The sequence below is a fragment of the Haemaphysalis longicornis genome, unplaced genomic scaffold (genome assembly GCF_048455015.1).
Source record: "Haemaphysalis longicornis isolate Haplotype H1 unplaced genomic scaffold, Haemaphysalis longicornis Haplotype H1 scaffold_2, whole genome shotgun sequence".
NCBI classification, from domain to species: domain Eukaryota; kingdom Metazoa; phylum Arthropoda; class Arachnida; order Ixodida; family Ixodidae; genus Haemaphysalis; species Haemaphysalis longicornis.
This window is the reverse complement of record NW_027526295.1, coordinates 253,126,573-253,146,048: the sequence shown is the minus strand read 5'-3', so window position 1 is coordinate 253,146,048 and position 19,476 is coordinate 253,126,573. Positions and strand designations below refer to the sequence as shown.

General features: G+C 46.7%; 1 protein-coding gene across 1 annotated transcript; it reads left to right on the top strand.

The window, feature by feature from the left end:
• Positions 1-223: 223 nt before the first annotated feature.
• On the top strand, positions 224-18,963 carry LOC144167742 (uncharacterized). The gene is made up of 4 exons (XM_077696922.1): positions 224-502; positions 2,402-2,660; positions 7,896-8,144; positions 18,731-18,963. The coding sequence occupies exons 1-4, from the start codon at positions 253-255 to the stop codon at positions 18,948-18,950; spliced, it is 978 nt and encodes a 325-aa protein (XP_077553048.1). The 5' UTR covers positions 224-252; the 3' UTR covers positions 18,951-18,963.
• The last annotated feature ends 513 nt before the right edge of the window (positions 18,964-19,476 follow it).

The following is a 19,476-nucleotide window of genomic DNA, read 5'->3' as shown; positions in this document are numbered from 1 at the left end:
CTATATATGTAATACTGTGCTTGGATTGAAACACCGGCCTATTCAGCCTTCAGTGGCACGCGATCTTGACTGGCAGGCTTCATACACCGCTACGGGAATCTTCAAGAGCAGGCACTTACATACGCTACACCTAAAAACCGAACCGGGCAGACTGGGCAAGTCCACCTCGCCTGCACGTCGTCCTTGATCATTCCAGTCGCCACGTGACTTGCCGGCAGCGCATGACAAACTGCTTATGGTAGTCAATGCCCGATGCACGCCACCAATTTTGGAAGGGTTCACAGGACGGAAAAAGCACCTCTCGCCGTGCGCAGGTTCGTTTGCGTGTACCACGAAGAAGGCAGGCGGCCTGGGTACAGCCCGCACACGTTTCCGTACGCCTACTGCCACGTGGTGGCGTACTGCTGCCTGGCCGTGGACACGTCTCCCGACGACACGCGGGCGCTCGCCAGCCTCGCTCGAATGGCGGGCGCACACCGACAGCTCGCTATCATCGTCACAGGTACGTACGTACGGGCGCTCTACGCCGCGCTCGCCGTTGAACCGCCGTTGATCCGCTAATGCTGTTGATCCGTGTCGAACATTTTGCTTTCATAGAAAGGCATGCAGGACGCACGCTGCACTCGGAGGGATGTGGACGGACAGCTTGAGTTTCCCGTGATGGGTCAACGGCTTCTTTTTCCCTGTAGTTTACGTCCTAGTCTCGACCGAATAAACCATGATGGTGAAGGTTTCGGCGAAGGTGACTCCATGCTTAAAAGATAGACAAGTTGTACTATCGTGATAAATGGAAATAAGAACAACAGAACGCGTGGCTTTCAGTACATGCCACGCATCCTGACGACGGGCCGCGCATGAGCATTGCGAACACGTTACGAGAGTTCGTGACCAACCTTGATATGGAAAGACCGTCGTATTTCCATCGTCCGTTGGGCGCTCAGCACGAAATAAAAAATGGAGGGACATAGCTTCGTGCGGAGTTTTCACTCATCGCAGCAACAAAGTTTGATGACGCCTACGTGAGCGAGCGCCGAACGCGGTGGGAAGACAAACGAAAACGCTCACGCGCCGAACGACGGTATTTCCATATAAACGTTGGACACACACTCTTGTAACGTGTTCGCACTGCGCATACGCGACCCGATGCGCGGCATTTACTGAAAGCCACGCGCTCCGTTGTTCGCATTTCAATTTATCACGATAGTATATATCGTGTAGAAAGTATGTAGCGCGTAAATACAGTTATAAGAGACATCAGCGCCGGCCTTCTTACGACGGCTGGCACAACGTACAGCCTTTGTCAAAATTTTCTGAACCACGCCAAAGGTTTCTTCCACAAATGTTTAACTGTCAACAAAACATTGTACGACAGCAAGAAAGAAAGGCGTTTTCTCTATCTTTCCGGTATAAGGCGTTGCAGCCTCGCTCGAGAGGTGACTTGTTTGATTTTTTTGCGCCCCATGCACTTTCGGTATGCCCTAGAAAATTTTGACAAAGATTTCATACTTGCCATGTCCACGGCTGCGGTCGGGGCATGAGCCTGTGGACATCGGACATCTTTCATTATTTAATTCAATTTAAGCTTATTCAACCCTATAGTTGTATTTTTACAGAAAGCTCAGTTAGAATAAGTTACATTTACACTAGAGGACGATCATTAACTCTATGGAGGGCTCAAATCAGAAAATTCGGAGAAAAATAATTGACTCGGGCGTCGCAATACCAGAATAGTTGGAGGGAAATAGGAGGATCCTTAGTCCGGCAAGGCAAAGTTCTTCAATACATACCAGTTGCGAAACTCCGCTTCAGAATCCGTGCGGCGCAGGCCCCCCTGCTCAGTTGAAGCTGAGGGGCTAGCGTACTGGCACGCCCCTAGGGGACAAAAACTGAACTTCGCTAAACTATTATTATTCAATTTTTTTGCAAAATAAAGCTTGTTTTTTAAATTAGAAAACATTAATTAGGTGAAACTTACATGCGTTCTTGCGTCATTTCGTTTTATGACTTACGCCAGCAGCTGCAAGTACTTGAGCACTACTTCAACTTTCTGCCGACAGACGACAGGCTAGTCAACTTGCCCTGTGCTTGCCTCGGCGCAGGGGTGGGGGAGGGGGCCGGCAACCGAAGACCGGCTTTTGATACATGGGGCCTGTGGGGAGTTTCGCAACTGGAAAATAAAATCCAGTAACTCTGCTGCAAGGTAGACGAATCGAGTGATGATGATGGTGGTTGTTGTTGGGGATGATGATGATGATTAGAAGGGGGTACACAAAGCACTGTGTGAACTACTTGCGAACGCGCAGCGGGTATTGGAGCCTTAACAGTATTGGCGCCTTAACAGGTTGCCTCCTCATGTGATTTAACATGAGTGTTTAATAAAGTTTCACTCACTCACGCGCAGCGGGCTATGGCCAGACGGACACGGACCTGACGGCGCTGTTCGACACGTGGCGCGCGGGCCTATTCACGGCGCGCCTGCTGGACATTCGGCGGCGCAGGGCCTTCCGCCGCGTCTACCTGCACTGGCGGCGGCCCTCGGCTCTGTACCGGGACCGGGTCACGCGCCTCGCCGCCGACCTGACAGCCAGCTTGCGCGGACACACCGTGCGCCTGGGCTTCGTCGTCGACGAGGCTTCTGCGGACGCCCTCGATGTGCGAAGGTATACTGTTCGCACAAGTTCCAAGGTCTTAGTCTTCGTGGTCCGATGCTGATATCGTACACTTTCTTCGCGTCTGCCGTATACCTGTAAACTGCAATATCGGGTACGCCGAATTCGTACGTAACAACACCGTGCGACATGACAGAGGTTGCATGTGACCATCAGTGTTTTCACTCGTCACAGAAGCAAAAACACGGTCTATTCTTCTTTCGAGGAAATGGGTAAACAGTCGGCAGGGGATGGTCCAAGTGAAGAGTTTTCAGTTGACTCGGCATGATGGAGAGCATCACGAGTAACCACCACTGCCTTTTGTGACCACTATCTTGGAGCCTCTCATTTTTGTGCGCAGCAACGTGAATAAGGAGAACATCATTTTGTGGTTAAGGATGATGATTATTATGATGATTACTGTGGTGATGATGCCGGCGGAGGTAAGGTGGGATGCAATTTTTCTTGGAGCTAAGCGTACATTGTTTTTAGCATAAAATCCTCCATCCTGATGACCTAATGGACCAAACGAGATGCACAGGTGAAAAAAAAAAATTCCTTATGGAGGTGGGCAGCAAAAACGCCCGTGTGTACGAGATTTCGGCGCACGTTAAAGATCTCCAGGTGGTCAAAATTATTCCGGAGCCGACGCACCTCATCGCCTGCGTTGCGTCGGCGCGTTAAACCCTACAATCAATCATCAAATCACAGGGAAAAAATTGGCGCAGCTTGCGCTAACGGTGCAAGGCTGGAGAAACAGGCTGGAGAAGCAGAGCAGGGGGGCGGCCTAGCTTCTCCGCACACTCACAGCGGATCCCACGACAGAGGGAGCAGCCGTACCCCAGCAGTGCTAAGCCGTTTTGGACGGCAAAGACCATTAAGTATGTGCAGTGTTTTGTTCAGCAGCAATCGCCGTCATCCCTTTCGTCGTCGTCTTCCGACGGCACAGCCGTGTAGGGCAAATCCTATTGTAGCGCGTCCTCGCCTCGATAGACCTCCATGAGCCTGGACGAAGCTGGGCGGTCACCGCGAGGCACGCGTTCGCGTGCGCTCGGTTTTTTTTTCTGTGTTCGCCGGAAAGATTTGTGTCGGCCTAAAGGGCTCTGCTGTTACAAAATACATCTTGTTTAACGGGAATCGAGCTTCTTGAGGAGCGGCATAACACCTTAACCGTGTCAGTGCTTTTCGGGCTGTGCCAGTTCGACACTATAAAAAGCGGGATGCGGTTGTTGTGAAGGAATATCCTGTGTGCGGAAGTGCGATGAGTCCCTTTGCTATAGCCAGAAATTCATACCATTCTGCGGTTGAAGAACGTGGTCATGCATCCCTAAGGACAAATTACAGCTCTTGAAATGTGCTTGAAAAAAGGGAAATATTTTTACGTCACTTTCCTTAGAACGGTTGTCTGCGTTTTCCTTGAAAGCGCTTTCCCTAGAACTTGAGTTTCGACCGTGAGCGTCCGCAGAAATCTTTTTGGGGCCACGAAGGTGAGCCACATTACGTCACCACAGCGGTCGACGAGAAGCTAGAGCGAAAGCCTTAAACAAAAAATACGGCACCCTCCCGGAAACGGTCTACACGGATGCAGCCACAATCCGTGGTAGAAGAGCAAAGACAGTGGTAGCCACCACAAAGACAGAGCTTCTTGTCAGTGCCACCGTAATAACCGCATCAACCAAAGAAGCGGAGGAGCTAGCGGTGGCACTGGCCCTCACGCAGACGGAAGCCACGGTGGTCGTAACAGACTCCCAGGAAGCGTGCAGGAGCTTCAGGTCGGGTTGGGTGGCATCAGCAACGCACCGCATGCTCTCAACCAAATTGCCTGACAGAAAAGTAAGGATTGTATGGACGCCTGCACATGCTTCAATGGAGGGCAACGAATTTGCCCACCAAAAGGCCCGAGAACTTGCCGACAAGCCTCGGAGGATGTGGAGAAACCGGTACCTCTTCTAACGTACCACGAAATAACACAACATTACAAGCTTAATCGACGGACTTTCCCGCTACCTCACCCAAACCTCACGAAATCTCAAGAAACAACACTTAGACTCCTACAAACCAACACCTTCCCGCATCCAATTAGGCTTCACCGGATATGCCCCACCCAGTATCCAGCAGAATGCAAATACTGCCAAGAACCTGGTACACTACGACATATCATCCTAGAGTGTCGAAGAAACATGCACCCACCACCCCTTCCCCGCATTTCAAATCCCCCAGAGCAGTGGGAGACACTGCTGTCCAGTCCCTGCCTCTCGGACCAGCTCCTGCTCACCGAGAGGGCAGCCGCTGCTAAGACAGCTCATGGATTCCTGTGAAGAGGGAACCACTCCTACAAGAACACCGTAAATGCTCTCACAATAAACGTTTTCTCTCTCTCTCTCTCATTACAAATTAAAAAAAAGAGACCAACGATAAACGTGAATATAAGTCGTTCGTAAACAAAACGAAGGTTTAATTCACTTCCTCACCGACCTAAGGGTACTGAACCCTTGACCTCCTCAGTGGAGGCCGGTTTCCGTCAGTGACGTTACAGGAAAGTATCCTCGGCAGGCTCTCTGGGGTGAACACCACTTCAGAGATTGCAACCGGTACGAATCCCCTCCTTCCTACTATAGCGCGCAGTACCAGCCGTTTTTCATTGACCTTGACGCCTTGCGGTTCAGCCTGGACAGCTGGGCGCGCATGCGCCTTGAACTCGGTGACAACGATCGCATGCCCTGGACAGCATCTAGTTCAACGCCTCTGTTAAGTTCGGGCTCCTCATTTAGTTAATGAAAGCCGCCGGTGGCTCATTTATCGGCGTCGCCTCCGCTGGTGGCTGTCACACGGCGTTCCTTTCATGCAACCACGGGGACGCGAAAGTTGGGGGCCGCCGAGTGAATGTTTTGAGCCCTTCCTTTTGTGTGGCAAAAGACGGGGGTGCTTAGCCCGAGTATCTCTGTTGGTATGCGGTCGTTCGGTTTTTGAGGATTTGCGAAGCCGGCGTCGGCACTGTTCGTTGATGGGTCGTTCGCCTCGAAGATGGTCGCCGGGGCTTGGAGCGCCTCTTCCCGTGGGACAGACGGCGGGCAGCGGCGCCCTTTAGTCTGGGAGGGGATTAGCAACGACTCCCTCTTTGTCCCGGCGCGCACGCAGACGACGCGCCAAGGCGAGGACGCGGGAAGAGGTTAGCCGCGCGAAGACCGCTCTAAGCCTTCGGCTTGGCTTTTGAGCAGATACCGTCCCGTTCAACGAAATGGTGTGTCCACTCCGCGCAGTCAGTGACTTTAGGTTGCACTTGCTGGTCGGTTGCAACAAAGTGCGTGGGCAACGTACTATGAGTGCATGAGAGAGAGAGTGTTGGGTAACGTGACCGCAGGTGGGGACATGTGTAGGATTGGCTGGTTCCTGTGGCCAGTCAATGGCTTGTATTAATTGTTTTGAAAGGGTTTTCGCTCTTTCTTGAACGCCCCCTTTATGGAGGCGGGGTTTTTGGTATCAAAACCAGAGAGTTGGGTTTGGTCCAAGGTCGGTCGAGAGGGATCTAGCAGTATAGATCTCGGCCGAACAGGCTGCTGCTGGCAGAGTGACAATGTAACCGCCATTCTGACCTGATGTAAACTTGGAGCAATGTAAATAGTGTAAATAAACCTAATATCCAGCAAGGAAGGCAGTCCTCATCCCTCACCCGCTTCAAGCATCGGTCGTCGGTCATCGGAGCGAGTCAAGATCGGTGGAGAAGATGGAGTGGTGAAATTTAACTGCCTCCAACTCGAAGCGACCATCATCACAGCCTTCAAGTCCCCTATGCCGCTGGAAATTCCCGCTAGCATCAAAATACTCCCTTCCCTCAAAACCGTGTACCCTCATGCACACAGGGGCCGCAGGGTGCAGAGGGCGCTTGCTGAAAAGTACCCGATACATCCAGACACAGTGTATGTCGATACTGCTGAATACCGACACCGCAATGCGTTCGCAGTAGCAGTCATCAACGCCACAAACAACCCCCACTCACTTCTCTCACGATTCGCTGGAAGAAGCGGTCACGGCGGAAGAGTTGGCAATTGCAGTAGCCCTTGCAAGTCGGCCACCACCCTCAATCCTATGTTCTAATTCGAAAATGGCCGTTAGAAATTATGCTACGGGTGCCATGTCCCCACAGGGCCTAGAACCTCTCATTCGAAACCCACCTACTGCCCAAGTTGAACTGATTTGAACTCCTGCCCACACTGGGCTTCGGGGTAACGACGTGACACATACGACAGCCCCAGCACTCACCTCCCGGGCGTACCCCACCTCTGTAGCCTCTAACGTCACGGAGCCAGATCAGCCCGAGATAGCGTATTGAGATACCCCTCACTGCCTTACCCGGAAGAACGACTATGGAGGTTCGCACAGACAGAATCCCTTCCCAATAAGGCCGTCCTCCGTCACATACATCCCTCTGTTTATCCATCTCCCTTTTGCCCACTATGCGGAGACAAGGCCACGGTGCAACATCACATGTGGGCCTGCCCATGTGAACCCATCCCTCAAATTAATTCCTCGAAGCTGTGGGAGGCCGCGTTAACCTGCGGGTCCCCGAGAAGAAAGACCATCACAGCCCGGGATACGAAGGTCGCCGCACAGCTCCAGTTGCCGGCCACTTCCCTTGGCTAGAGGTCTTCGTTAATAAAATGTTTCTCGCTCTTTCTCTTTCTCTCTCTCTGGCATGGAAGCAACAGCAGTTGTAGACCCCTTTCAGTGAACTGCCAATAGCTGCTCACGGTAATATATGACCTACACCATTGACATTGTGACAGTGCACGACCAATTACGGCAACAGTGACAAACCTGTGGTGTGCTCACCCACCGCGAAAGAGGAAGGGAGAGCAGTTCCGTTTTGCTCCGTTATCGTACGGACGTCCACGGGTGCGTATCGCAAAACTAGCCAAACATGCCTCGTTAATAAAATATCACGTTTGAAATGTCACGTGCATCGGTGGCGAAGGGGGCTACGCGCTCTTCTCATTGTCCCGACTGCAAATGCCAGCATGATTTATGGTGGATAATTACGAGGGCGTGGTTGAAAGCTTAACGGGCGTGATGGTCATTATGGGAAGCTGTGGTGGGCATGCTGGTCAGTGCTGGTAACAAGTGTGAATGCTAGTGTGATGTTGCGTGGCTATGGTTGCCAAGCTGGGCGATGGCTGGTTGAAGTGGAAGTGATAGTCCAGGCCATTCTGGACTAAGTGACCCACCATAAGCTGTGCCGGCGTTTCTCAGGCTGGTGGCCATCCTTGGCCAGGACTCGCTGCTGGCCGCCCCTGCACCATTCACTTGGTCCCAAGTCAACGAGCCGTACCACGGCTACAAGGCGCTGGAGTGGCACAGCCGGCTGTCCGAGCTGAGCGGAAACGGCAGCGCCCGCATCTGCCACACCGTTAGTCTGGCCGGCGTCCGGGCGGCCACCTCCACACCGGTGTCTTACGAACAGCTCTGCACGGCGAAATTCCTCAGACCGCCCATCATCAGGTGAGACCCATTCACCAGGCGGTCCAAATTAATCCGTAGCCCTCCACTGCCGCTGTAGCTTTGGCGGGTAAAACACTAAAAGCTTGAGACTCCTCCGCTCTTAATTGGCCGCTCGACTCTGCTCGGATAGAAATGACGTGTGTAAAAAGGTACCCGAGCACATTACCTCTTCAAAAACTTAACCAGTGGGCGCTGTCATGTAGTTAAGATTATAAAGCTCATTAGTAGCGGGAGCTTTGGTCGGGTGCAACCTGATTGAAATGACTAAAAATTTTTAAAGCGGCCTCCCTCACTTCTTTCTTTTTTTGTCTCACCTTTCTGTCAGTCAGTCGCCCCCTACCCAACGCCCCCAAACCAGCAGGCTTTCCGGTGTCCATCCCTACGTGTGACAACTTACGATATACTGGGAGGCTTTCCTTAAAATTATTAAAAAAAAATTGATTCATTCATGCATTCACGTTGCGTAGCATTAATGATCACTCGGTTCTCCTACACCTCCCCCTCACCGCAACTTCCCTCATTAAAACAATTATAAAAAAGAGAATGAGTCTAATAACGGATATATATTATTTTCAAACATACCCACTAAGCTTTTTACACCCTTATTGCCTAAAATACCGAGTCATCTCTATTACGTGAACACTGGGGAGGGGCGAAGCATGCATTGTGTATGTTTTTTCAAAGATTTTAGGTCTCTCTCTTTCCACGCGGCGCGTGCTGATTTACGCGACACCACAATTACGGAGACGGAGGAGAAGTGAAAATACGAAACGGAGAACTGGAAATTTCTAAGTGAAAGCGAGTACGGAGCAAAAGAGGAACAAGCAAGCAAGCGGTAACGAAAAACAGGTGTCCCGGCGTTTTCTTTTAGCAGGCATTACGTTCTAGCGCGAGGCGTCGGAAAACGAGTGTCCCGGTGCTTTAGTACCGCCACCACATGAGAATACGACGACGAACGACGATGAGGACATGAGACGTCGACAGCGCGACCTCTTAAGGAGCTTCACCCCTAAAAGGGGTAGTATTACTGTAAGAAGGGTGCTGGGAGGTCATTCCTCCCTTTTTCTTAGGGCCCGGCAGCCTAGTTTGGAGCTTGCACCTTTTTTAGTGTGGCAAAAAAAAAGAAAAGAAAGAAAAGGCCATCATGAGGGGCGAAGCATGCAGTGTATAAGTGTATTCTTCGCGCCTTGGCGTTTTTGCCCACGGAGATAAAACCGTTGGGGGGGTAGAGGTATACAGCTTTGCTGCAAGTCTCGTGTCTTTGAAGCACGACGCGTTCTAGCGCGAAGCGTTTGCAAACTAGTGTCCCGGTGCGTTCTTTAAATAGGCGTTACGTCCTAGCGCGAGGAGTTGGAAAATGAGTGACCCGGTGTTTTAGTACCGTGACTACATGATGCTACGACATTAGACGTCGACGACAAGAGATGACGACGACATGAGACGACGACAGCCCGAATCCAAAAAAGGGTGTTGATCAACTGCAACACTCTCTGTTTTTGTACGGTATTCAGGGGGTGTGAAATAGGTGTCCAGTTGCAAAAGAAACAGCGGAGGCGGGGGTAGACCTCGCTTCCGGTTTTGATATGTTTTGGTAAGTTTTGCTACGCTTTACTACATTTTGTTAGGTTTTGCGATGTTTTTTCAAGGCTAGGGTTGTGGCTAATTTTAGACGGATTTTACAAGGCCTCTCCTCTGAAAGCGGATCCTAGGGGGAAACAAGCTAGGTAGACTCCCATCTCCGTTGTTTCTTATATATATACCTTGCATCACATGTGCAAGCTCCACCAATTTTATTGCGATTTAGTAGCCCCCAAAAGACTATCACCTTTAGAATGATATAGTAAGAGGTGCGCATACGCGTGCGCCCCATGTGCTCACACTCGACCAGGCGTGAAAGCAAGCTGCGCTGCTTTAATGCCCTACCTGCGGTGTTGCACCCTTTACAGGCGGCGCAGTTTTTTATGCGTAGCATTCTTTGCCGAGTACCCCCACAGCCAAGAGCGCGTAACACTCTCCATTTCCACAAAAATGCAGATTTCGCGAAAGTTCAAAACGTGATCGGTAGAATGACGTAAATGGAGATAATTGGTGGAAAAAAATTTTGAAAAACAATAAAAAATATATAAAAAATACGGAAAATGTCAAAACGTGAACTGCACGGCATTTCCACAATAATGTAGATACCTGTAATCGTTATAATTGCGTAAATAGATTTGATCGGTGGAAAAAAAAATTGAAAAACTAAGAAAACCAGAAAATTTAATATAATTACAGAAAATGGTAACCCGTGTAACGCCCTGCATTTCAAAAATAATGCAGATTTCGCGAAAGTTCTAAATGTAATCGTTAGAACAACTCAAATGGAAATAATTGGTCGAACTAAATTCTAGAAAATGAAAAATAACACAAATATAAAAAATGCGGAAATACCAAAACGTATACCGCATAGCATTTCCACAATAATGTAGATTTTGCGAAAGTTCCACCTGTAATCGTTATATAGCGTAAACGAAGATAATTGGTCGAACCAAATTTTGAAAAACTTTGAAATAACAAAAATGTAAAAATTACGGAAAATGTCAAAACATAAGATTTCGCGAAAGTTCTAAATGTAATCGCTAGAAAAACGTAAATGGAGATAATTGGTCGAACTAAATTCTGAAAAATAAAAATAACACAAATATAAAAAAAATACGGAAAATGCCAAAACGTATACCGCATGGCATTTCCACAATATTGCAGATTTCGCGAAAGTTCCACCTGTAATCGTTATAATAGTGTAATGGAGATAATTGGTCGAACGAAATTTTGAAAAACTAAAAAAAAAAGAAAAATATAAAATAATCACGGGAAACGGCGAACCGTGTAACGCCCTGCCACTTCCACGATAATGCAGATTTCGCGAAAGTTCCAAATGTAATCGTTAGAATAACGTAAATGGAGATAATTGGTCGAATGAAATTTTGAAAAAAAAAACTGTGGTTGATTCCTCTGTGATAGGAATCGGTAAAACACGAAAGTGAAATGTGCAGCGAAATCTGCAGCTGAGCATGATTTGCGGGTCGGCGGCTGTCTTGTTGGTGTGCTTTGCGAGCGACGTCCTGCTGGCAGGTCACTTCGGCAAAGGTGTACTGGCGTCATTTCCGTGACGGATATCGAGTCAGTAAAATCTTGGTGTATCCCGGCATAAAAGACTTTCGTGTTCAAATATAAAACCCGAAAACGAACAACCCTAAGTATAACGTACTCTTTAGTACTAAAGGTTGCTTCCCCGCAACAAAACCCTCCGTGCAGAGGTGCACCCGTTACAGGCCGCTTGCTTCGTTGTACTGGCGTCATTTCCGTGACGGATATGACGTAAGTAAAATTTCGTGAAGGCCGGAATAAAACACTTTTCTGTTAATAGCAATAATATAAAAAAATACGGGAACTGTCAAAACGTATACCGTATGGCATTTCCCCAATAATGTAGATTTCGCGAAAGTTTCACCTGTAATCGTTATAATAGCCTAAATAAAGATAATTGGTTGAACGAAATTTCGAAAAACTAAAAAAATCAGAAAAATTAAAATAATTACAGAAAATGGCGAACCGGGTAACACCCTGCATTTCCACAATAATGCAATTTTCGGAAATGTTCTATGTGTAATCGTTGTAATAACGTAAATGGAGATAATTGGTCAGACGAAAGGTGGACAAACTAAAAAATAAGAAAAGAATATTAAAAATTACGGTAAATGGCAAGAAGTATAACGCATGGCATTTCCACAATATTGTCACGAGAAGACGATGAAGAGGACCACGCAGCGTGGCTCTGTCATCCCAGCCTACGACGACGAAGAAGATCTGTGGGGGCGCCATGCCTGCGCGGGCTCAGGCTTGGCCGCCATGTACATAAGCTGTAAATAGATCGTCCATCATTCTTCGCCGTGGTTCGTGTCGTCTGTGCTGCCGCCACGTTACAATATTGCACATTTCGCGAACGTTTCACCCGTTTCGTTATAACAACGTAATTGGAGATAATTGGTCGGACAGGATTTAGAAGAAAAAAAAACAGAAATTTGGCTAAAAAAAAAACTCCCTCAAGAACGGCGGCATAAGAATGCTACGCATTAGTAGATAATTCTCTGTATTTCTGCAGAATTTTTTCTTCTAAACCGGATCTAGAACTCAGCATCAATAATCAACCCGATTTTAACGTCCTCCACCTAGGAAATCTGGGGCTCACCATTCCGAAAGACGGGGCGGGTGCCCAAACAATCCTACCACTACAACGTACTCCTTCACAAATATGCACCGTATCCATCGGGTTTCTCGCGGAATATTTGGCCTCCAAGAATCAGGTACTCTGAGCATAATCCTACAAAACCGCACAACAAAACCGCTCTAGGATTGCCCCCCAAAACGGCAAAAAGAAGGTACTACAGCTGGGCGTCCACAATACGCGGGAACAAATCCAAGGAGCGCATCGAACCCAATTCACACGCCTCCAACTCACCACCATGGAAGAGCGACCCCTTGCCGGCTAGGGTATTCGATCCCACAACAGCAAGACGAGAAGAGACGCATTCCCGGGCCCGTTCGAGAATCCATCAGAGGGGCTCCAATCCCACGCAACGTGCATCCGACCTATAACATGGCACGGCGAGCATTGAGGGCATGAGCAATCGAACAGAAGCCAGGGGACAGGGCGCTAAAAGAGGAATTTCGCGTACTCAGAAATAAAGTTACAGAGAATCTCTCACTATCAAAGAGATGGTATTATTCCGCCGAATTAAAGAAGGCCAAGGGAAACACGGAGAAAACATCGCTGCGGCTAAGCGGGCTTATGGGCAGGAACGCTAATCGGCGAACGTACTCAGCAATTCGCGACGGCTTCGGAGATTCCTGCCAGACTACCTCATTGCGTGACACATTTAATTCGTTGTTTATTGGTAGCGCTGCACTTCTTAATGAACACATAAGGGTACCTGAATCCAGAATTACCAATGTGCCTAGCATTGTTGAGTCAGCATTTCTCCAATACACGACCCTGGGGACCTCTATAGTAATGTGGGTGCTATTTCAATTACGTAACCAGCGGGATACGACAACATCCGACCGCGAGATATAAAAGTTCACATAGACAGATTAGACGTGGCGATTTTGTGGATACTTAATGGAATATTAACGACCGGTAGTATTCCAGAAAAAAATGAAGATTTCCGCAGTATGCCCTATACATCAGAACGGTGCTAAAGACGATCCTGCGAACTAAAGGCCAGTAGCCAACTTGTCTGTTATGTCCCAAGTTCTTGAAAAGTATATTTCGACAGTTATGGTGAATTTCTGTTGCAAACATTCCCTTTTATCTGAAACGCAAAATGGTTTTCGACAGGGCAAGAACCCAACATTACTTTTAGAAGACTTTATTGATTCTATCACTGAAGCGTTAGATAGCAATAAAATAGTGTTAGCTCTGTTTCTGAATATGTTTAAGGCTTTTGATACTGTTGATCATGAATATTGTTACAGAAATGAGCACACACGGGATTCAGAGGAAAATATAGTTAATTATTCAAGAACTACTTTACGGGAAGGTACCAATCTGTTCAATAGAAAATGCCATGAGCAGAAATTACTAAATAAAAACGCGGTTCCACAGGGCACTACAATTTGCCCTTTACTTTTTAATATTTATACGAACGATACTAACAATTTATCTCTTTCGTCCAGACCGTATCAGTATGCTCACGACACATCGTTAGTTTTTGAACATTCGTTGTACGAACATTCCGTTCAAGCTCTTCAAAAGGATATAAGCAAAGTGCTTCATTGGATGCTTTAGAACTACATACACGTTAACAAAAACAAAGCAAAACTTCTGTGTATTAGAAGCTCCTATCAGCAAATTCAATTGAACAGAAAGATATTTCTACACTTAGAAATCTGTGATGATTGGTATTGCTCGAATTTAGACTACAGTCTAAGTGTAAAATATCTAGGTTTGGGCATAGACGAATTTTTTAACTGCGATGAACACATAAATCAAGTTTATAATAAAACTTTGGACAATATCTGCCTACATGTATAAATTACGAGATGGCACGAATATAGAAACACGCTATCGTGTTTACCACTCGCTTGCGGAAAGCGCTCTTCGCTACGGCATAGCTATGTACGGAAGCTGCCCAATAACTAAACCGGAAGAGATAAACAAGCTTGTTCGTCGAATCGTCAATATTGCATATGCTACAAGCCTGCATTAAAAGAAAACAACAGACATAATGAATGAAATGGGAATATGAAATTTTGGTCAGTTGTTTTGTTATACCGTCCTTAGTGCGCGCTAATATCTCATGCAATTCAAAATGCCTGTAGCTAAAGCCAGAACGTTAAGGCAGGCAGAACGGTTCCACATACCTGGCATTTTTGCGAATTATGGGAAAAGGAATAGGCAATATCCATATTTAACTCGCTCCCAGCAGAACTTATTAATTTAAGAGACTTAAGCAAGTAAAAAGCAATGGAAAAACTGCAGTGTCTCGATTTTTAAGTAGAACTATATTGAAAAAAAACTTTGCTGCCCATTTCAATGCCTCGTGGTTGTCGCGGTTGGGTTGCACAAATTGTGATCTACATCTTCATCAGTGTGGCATTATTGCGCATCATGGCAATTACCTGTATACAAGCTTGTATATTGCTTTTGTAGTTTTTTCCTCTCCCTCTCTCGCATATTTTCGCGAATTGTTGGCTACCGTTTCTCTCTTTTCCTTCGTAGTTCTTTCTTTATACAAAAGAATTGTCTTTGTTTGCTTGCAGCTATGGGGTGATGTTTTCTGCTCTTACTGCCGCATACATTGATATGCGTTATTTGTGTCCTACACCGCTGTATATTGTTCTCGCGATATTGGCATTGTGTAATATGTTCAGGAATTACTGTTTTTTATTGTTTTTGTTTCACTAGCAGTGTTTTCTAAAGGATGGGATGCTGTCTAAGTGCATACATGGATTCATTCTGCATTCTTTATTTTTTCCTTGTTGTGTTCTTTTATTAAATTTTCCTTTTTTTTTACGATGTCGCACGGTCGCTGCGCCTCTGATCTGCTTGCCCACTCACAAGCACTGCGTGCTTAGGTTTGACAGTAAATATATCATGTACACAAAACTTTATTAAACATTATTATTATTATTATTATTATTATTATTATTATTATTATTATTATTATTATTATTATTATTATTATTTTTCCCCCTTTTTTTTTGGAACTTCCTAATATGTTGTTAGAAAACCTTGGTTATATACGTATACTCTATGTCATGTTGATTCAATATTTGCTTGTATAGTTCCTATTTTTCACATCTACTGAACGTTTCGCTGGCCGAGTGGCATGGCTTGCAACACTAAGCCTGCCTTTTCTTTTTTGACTTTCTGTTCTTTTTTTTTTTCCTTTTTTGCTTTCTAAGATTTCTGTAACTATTTTTACTTTATTGTTTATGTCATACATATAGTTTTTGTGTGTTGTCTTGTCTTAATTGTAGTGTTTTTTTTTGTATGGTGTACCAGTACCAAGACCCTAGGGTTGTTCCTGGGCACCGAAAATAAAGGTTGATTGATTGATTGATTGATTGATTATTGGTTCATAGGTCACAATATTGAGCCACTTGACGACGTGTTGTTCAGTGATGTGGGACAGCACCGGCAAGAGATGCTTCGCGATCTGGACTCACACGGCTAATTTGGAGGCTCAAAGATAAAAATGAATAAGTCCGAAGTAATGTTAACGGCATATCAAAAACCTCCCATTGAGCTTGGGCTATAAAATTCTTGAAGAGGTAACTGGTCAGAAAGTTCTTGAGCAAGCCGTTAGCGGCGATCCAAACCGCGAAAATCAAGCCAGTCGTACAAAGACATTGCAGTGGGGAGCATTGGGTAAACGTTGTAATGAACATTAGGTTACTTCCCTCATTAAGAAGCAATTTATACAACTAATGCGCGCTCCCGGTGATGAGTTATGAGGAAAATATTTGGAGCTTTACTAAGCCTTTCGGAAGGAAACCAATGTCGACCGAACGAGCCATGGTAAAAATGACACAAGTAACGCTTATGTGCAGGAAACGTCTTGTATTAGGGAGCAAACGCGGATGGTAGACATTTTAGGTAACATCAAGGAAAAGATGTGGTGTTGGCCTGGACGCGTATTGCGGACAATGGCCCGTAGATTGCCAGCGTAACTAACTGGTCAACAAGAGAACAAATTAAAAATGGCCGATGACTAAAACCTCTACGAGTGGGAAGAAAATTTCGTGGGAAATGAGGTATACAGACAGCGCAGGAAAGGAGCGTATGGGGAAAGGGTATGGAGAGGCCTTTGTCCAACAGTGACTGCAGAAGGATGGCGGCGGCGGTGGTGATGATGATGATGATGATTGATGATGAAGAAAATAATAATGGTTTTGTAGGCACCACCAGGTAAGGATTCTTAGATATTTACAGAAAAATCTGCTGTGCTATTAAAGCGAGTATAGTGAAAGCTTGCTTCTGGTTAATGCCAAAATTTGCCTCCCCACAATAATACCGTTTGTGCCGTGGTGCACGCTTTACAAGCAATCGAATGACTCAAGGCTAGGAACGCAGCCAGCCATGCCATTACAACTGGGGTTAGTTAGCAAGGGATGTTTCGCATCGAACAGCGCACAGGACACACGCGTTAGTCATTCATGCGGAGCGAAAAGGCCCGTGTGTTCGAGATTTCTGCGCACGTTAAAGGTCTCCAGGTGGCAAAAATTAATCCGGAGTCCTCCACTAGGGCGGGCCTGATCGCCTGAGTTGCGTCGGCGCGTTAGACCCCAACAATCATTTATGCGAAGATGAACACCCGCTCAGACTATGCGACTTAATCAACCCGACGCATGCGTGGCGCCAGAGATTAAGCGTGCTATTCTGTAGAATGCTCTTAGGCTTCCGGGCTTATCCGTGAAACTCAATCGGCGGCACGCCTATGTTTGCTAACTGCGAAGCCTCAAGAGCCAAGTTGCACGTGAGATATTTGAGGTGGAACGAATCACCGAGCTTTCTCACAATTGTGACCACACAGCGCTTTCCAACAAGCGGCAGTATGAGAAAATACGACGGGGAAATGTTATATGCATGTAAGCGCGTCCATGCCTGTCAGGTTCATGCTCACGGGTTCAGTGGAAACCTAGATGGGTGTAAATAGCGGTAAACCTGTTGTTTTAGTCAAAATGTGTAGCGCCTTTTCTCAAGTCCTTTCCGCTGCATTTTTGTTTTAAACAAAAGCAAGCAATAATCTCAATATTTTTGGTTGACTTCGCTCGGTTTTAACACTGTCAACACTGCATATTTTGTTTGTCAAAATAAAGGAGTGCGACCACGTAGTTTTATTACTTAAACAATAACGCAATGGCTAACCTCAGAAAGGCCATTCTCAGTGTACTTGCGAAATCGATGTCACGGTACGAAATAAAACTGTCCGATTTTTATTCGGACGGGCTCAAAAGCAGTTATTTACAACTGTGCCAAAACACTAAATATGCAATATGTAATACAAATTCGACGAAAGAAATAATGACTCCTCACGCATTTTATCATAAAAATGGTCACGCGCTTTTGTTATGTATACAAGGCATTTTGTATGAAAACATTTTTAGGGTAGAATAGCCTGAACCTTTTTCGTGATTCTAAGATCCCGACGTATTTATTATTCCTAAGGTATATACTGAGCATAGCAAAAGCTGCCGTCGTACTGCATACCACCCTTATTTAGTAAGTTGCCCGAAAAAGGTTTTCATTTAAGTACTCTACGAGAAACGGTTTTAACAGGATAACCTGTTCCAAGAGTCGATTCCTGTAAGTATGCCCATCATGCTTTTTTTTATGATGAACGTACGTATCAGTTCGATTTTATAATCATAAATGTGTTTAGAGGCCAGTAATTGTGTCTAAAAAAAATCAGGGTACTGCCTATTGTATCTACAAATGTGTGAGCAAAATAAAAATGTTCTGTGTCATTATTGCACTAATAGGCCCACAGACTAGCGAGTTAACGTGTCTGGGTCCGCAACATTGTGACCAATCCACGTCAACAAAAGTTCACTTGTTATGGCGAAAGATTGTATTTTTCTCCTTTTATTGCATGTTGTCAGGGGAATTGACTAACAGCCAATGGCAGGGCCACAAACAAACACAGCCGCGCCTTATTAAGAGCATCGCAGAAGGACTGATGCACTTGCCGTACAGAAATAAAATTCTTGAAAAAAAAAAAAAACTTCGAAAAAGGCAGCTGCTGTCTGTCTGGCAGTTAATCACCTTTCTGGCAAATGTACAGTTTCAGTTCAGTTTCAGTACATTCTAGGTAGAGTAAGGTCCGTGGCATAGCATATGCACAACACTTCACAATAAATCTTTATGTAGATTGAATTAAAATTGAATCCCTGGAACAAGCCCTGCCGGGGAAGATATATCTCCTGTAGAATTGCAGAACTTTCAATGCTGTTCGCTAGAATCACCCGCAACCTAATGCGTTGTACAACGTGTGGTATCTGAGTGAGTGGGTACTCGACGTTGTGCGCACTTGTATCCGCAGGGGCGGCTGGTCATCGGTGGGTAGGTTGTGGGGCTCGGGGGCCCTGGTGTCCTTCCTCTCGCCGGAGAAGGCGCGCTCCTTCGTGGCCGCCGTGCACGAGGAGGCCGGTTCGAAATGCCTCGGCTTCTGGAACCCCGAGTACGATGACTTCACCGGCAGCTGCGGGGGACCGCACTACCCGCTCATCAGGGCCGTTGTCGAACACTCCATCGCCCGCTGAACGCTACGATATACCGAACTGATTGCAAATAAACGATCGCAGGATAACTGCTCTCCCTAAAAGTTGGTGAGCACTGGTATCCCGGCTCCCAACATTACGGTTTCGTTACCTACGCGCGCATGCTTACGCAAACACCTGTGTGTAAGAGTGTATACAAAAACCCGTGAGAGAGTGTGCGTGCGTGTGTGTGTGTGTGTGTGTGTGTGTGTGTGTGTGTGTGTGTGTGTGTGTGTGTGTGTGTGTGTGTGTGTGTGTGTGTGTGTGTGTGTGTGTGTGTGTGTGTGTGTGAGTGAGAGGGGGGGATGCATGCGCGCATGTGTGCGTGTTTTATGGCGAAGGGCGAGGAGGAGGGTTGCACGCGTTGCTATGGCGTCATCTCTGTCACTGCCTCCCCTTACGCTTGTTTCATGCGTCGCCGCCACGGAGCGCCCTCCCCCTGAAGCTTTCCCCAGCCACAAAACCACGTGACGTTTGCGCGGGAGGTTCAAACATGATTTGCAACAACGTGCTCGCTGCTCCCCCGTGC